General features: G+C 50.1%; 1 protein-coding gene across 1 annotated transcript in view; it reads right to left on the bottom strand.

Moving 5' to 3' along the window:
* The window catches only part of LOC102368372 (leucine carboxyl methyltransferase 1), a 29,698-nt gene that overhangs the window by 571 nt on the left and 26,725 nt on the right, over positions 1-2,402 (bottom strand). The window contains exon 10 of the mRNA XM_025208280.1: positions 2,315-2,402. This exon is cut by the window's right edge and continues 9 nt beyond it. Coding sequence (XP_025064065.1) covers positions 2,315-2,402 — 88 coding nt within the window. The remainder of the gene's footprint in view (positions 1-2,314) is intronic.

Raw genomic sequence — 2,402 nt, 5'->3', positions numbered from 1 at the left:
AGAGTGGGAGCAAAGTACCCTCTATGTTGCAACCAGGAAATAAGCACCAATTCAAAGATTAGGTTTAAATGAAATCCCCCTCCCTTGGGCTCCAGACCTCAAAACACTGGGCCCTCTGTTTTACAGGTTACCTGCGACAGTCATTCGATGAGCAAAAGAGCCCTGGAAAGGGAGAGGCAAGCAGGAGAAGCAGCAAGGCGTAATGGAGAGCATGTTTTTACACCCTCTCAATGCCGCTTCCAGCAGCAAACTGATGTCCCACGCATAGCACCAGCCACGGAGAGACTCAGCTCAGGGAAGGGAAGCAGGGCTGACTGACAAATGAGCTTGTGGGGCTGCCTTGGGGAAAAGATTTAACCAAATTACTGTATTTTTTTTTTTTTTTTAAGAGATGGATGCATGCAGATATTTGAAGGGCATAAACCAATCTGGAGGAGTGAGAGGATTTCTTTCGGGCAGAGCAGGCAGCTCTATGGATGGGACGCACCAAGGGCCAGAACGCAGACCTGCATGCCTGAGGAACTGACCCACAGGAGGAAGGGAAGTGCCACTGGCTCGAGACATGCAGATCAGATGGGACCGAGCACCAGGACATTCAGGCCATGTTCACACACAAGGTGCTGCGCCATGCAAGCCACTTCCTGGACCAGAAACGGTGCACGGGGCAATTAGCAGGGGGCAGGTGAACGAACGCGGTCGCTCAGCAGTGTGAACTACCCCACCCGCAGCACCGTGTAGTCATAGCTATGCTGCTGCCAGTCTCGAAGGCAGCCATGTGGAGTGGCTGAAGGCACAGTGAGCTTGTGGCCTAGATTCGGCCTCAGATTAGGGAATATCCCTGCACTAACAAGGCAGATAACCCAACGGGCTTTGTCTCTCTCTGCCTTTGATATGCTGCGACATTCAGTCTCTGCACATACAGCTCCCGCTGATAGCATCCAAGCCTCTGACCTGAGGGCAATCTATTGCTCAAAGCATTTCTCTAATCAGATGGAGGTTCCAGTAATGATGGTGCTGTTAGGAGAGGAACTGTTTGTGCTTGCTCCTCAAGAAGCAATTCTACAACATCATCATTTCTCAGCTCCTGTGAGCAAAGGCGAGCCAGCTACCCCAGCAACGTCACATACGGGAGGTGGAGAGGAGGGTCCTGTTTAGCAGATGCTGTAGTCAGACCCCATGCTGCAACAGTGCAGGAAGCTAGAGATCCGGTTTCCTCGGCTAGAACAGAAATCCCAGCTGACTTGAGCTGCCGACCCTTGACGGGACCCCTACGGTTCTGGGCTACAGATAATAAGAGAGCACTGTGTCGCGAGACCACCCTTCAATCTCTCCACCAACTACAAGACGGTGTAGAGTTTTCTCTTCTCTTCCATTTCTGTTTTCCTTTTCCTTTCTTCCATTTCTCCACTCCCTCTTACACATCCTCTAGAAATTTACTGGGGGCTGAAACAGTTCACTCAGTCTGTCTGAAATAAGTATGCAGCCATGTTAGCAGAGATTGCACCAAGCCAGTGAAGAGAGAACGAAAGCTGCTCTGCTTCATCTCATGGCAAATTAATTCCACCAAGAAAACAAATCGCAGAAATCTGGGAATACTCTGACTCCATAAAGGAGCAGAAATCAGTCACTGTCATGAGCAAAGCCTCTGTCCTGCTGCAGTAGGGCACATGGAGGCTGCGGACGCACCACCCCCTAAACCAGAGCCATCAGTTAAGCTTTGTTTCTGAAGCACCAGGACGTGCGTGGTGGCATCAGGCAGAACAGAACTGTACAGCAAACACAGGAAAGCAAAACGCCTTGTAAGACCAGGAGAAAGATCTGAAGCGCTGGGCTGAGGGAATCTCTCCCTAGAGGCAGCCTCCCGGGAAACACAGACGGATCTGAATGGGGGAAAACATGAAAGGAGCAAAGCCTAAACCAATTAGGAAAGGTGCAGCTCAGTGCTGTCAAGACACTATGGAAGATCGTTAATAGACCTGACAGTCAAGGCATGCAGGAGTTTGGAGCCCACTTCATTAGCAGTGACAACATCTGAAACCAGCAGTCGCTTTATGCAGATTCCATAATACCTTTTAACTTACAAGTTTTAACTCCTTTCTACCTAATGGGCTTTCAGAGGTGGCAACTCAGGTGCCTATACCAACCACGGGGGGCAAGGGAAAGGCTGCTCTTTGTTCCCTGCACAAACACTGGTAGAGCAGCAGCCCCGTCCTGCTACTGGGGACTCCTACGGTACATCCTGCTGCTGCATAGACCGCTTTTCCACATATGCTTTAAATATGAAGATTCACATTCCAAGTTGCAGAGTCCTTACCCAGGTTACTGCTGTCTTTTGAGGCCCAGGAGATGCAGTAGTGCTGCATTAGCTGCTCAAGCAACTCCTTTTCATCCAGGAATTCAAG

The sequence above is a fragment of the Alligator sinensis genome, unplaced genomic scaffold (genome assembly GCF_000455745.1).
Source record: "Alligator sinensis unplaced genomic scaffold, ASM45574v1 scaffold1164_1, whole genome shotgun sequence".
In the NCBI taxonomy this organism is placed as follows: domain Eukaryota; kingdom Metazoa; phylum Chordata; order Crocodylia; family Alligatoridae; genus Alligator; species Alligator sinensis.
This window is presented reverse-complemented; position numbering and strand designations above follow the sequence as displayed.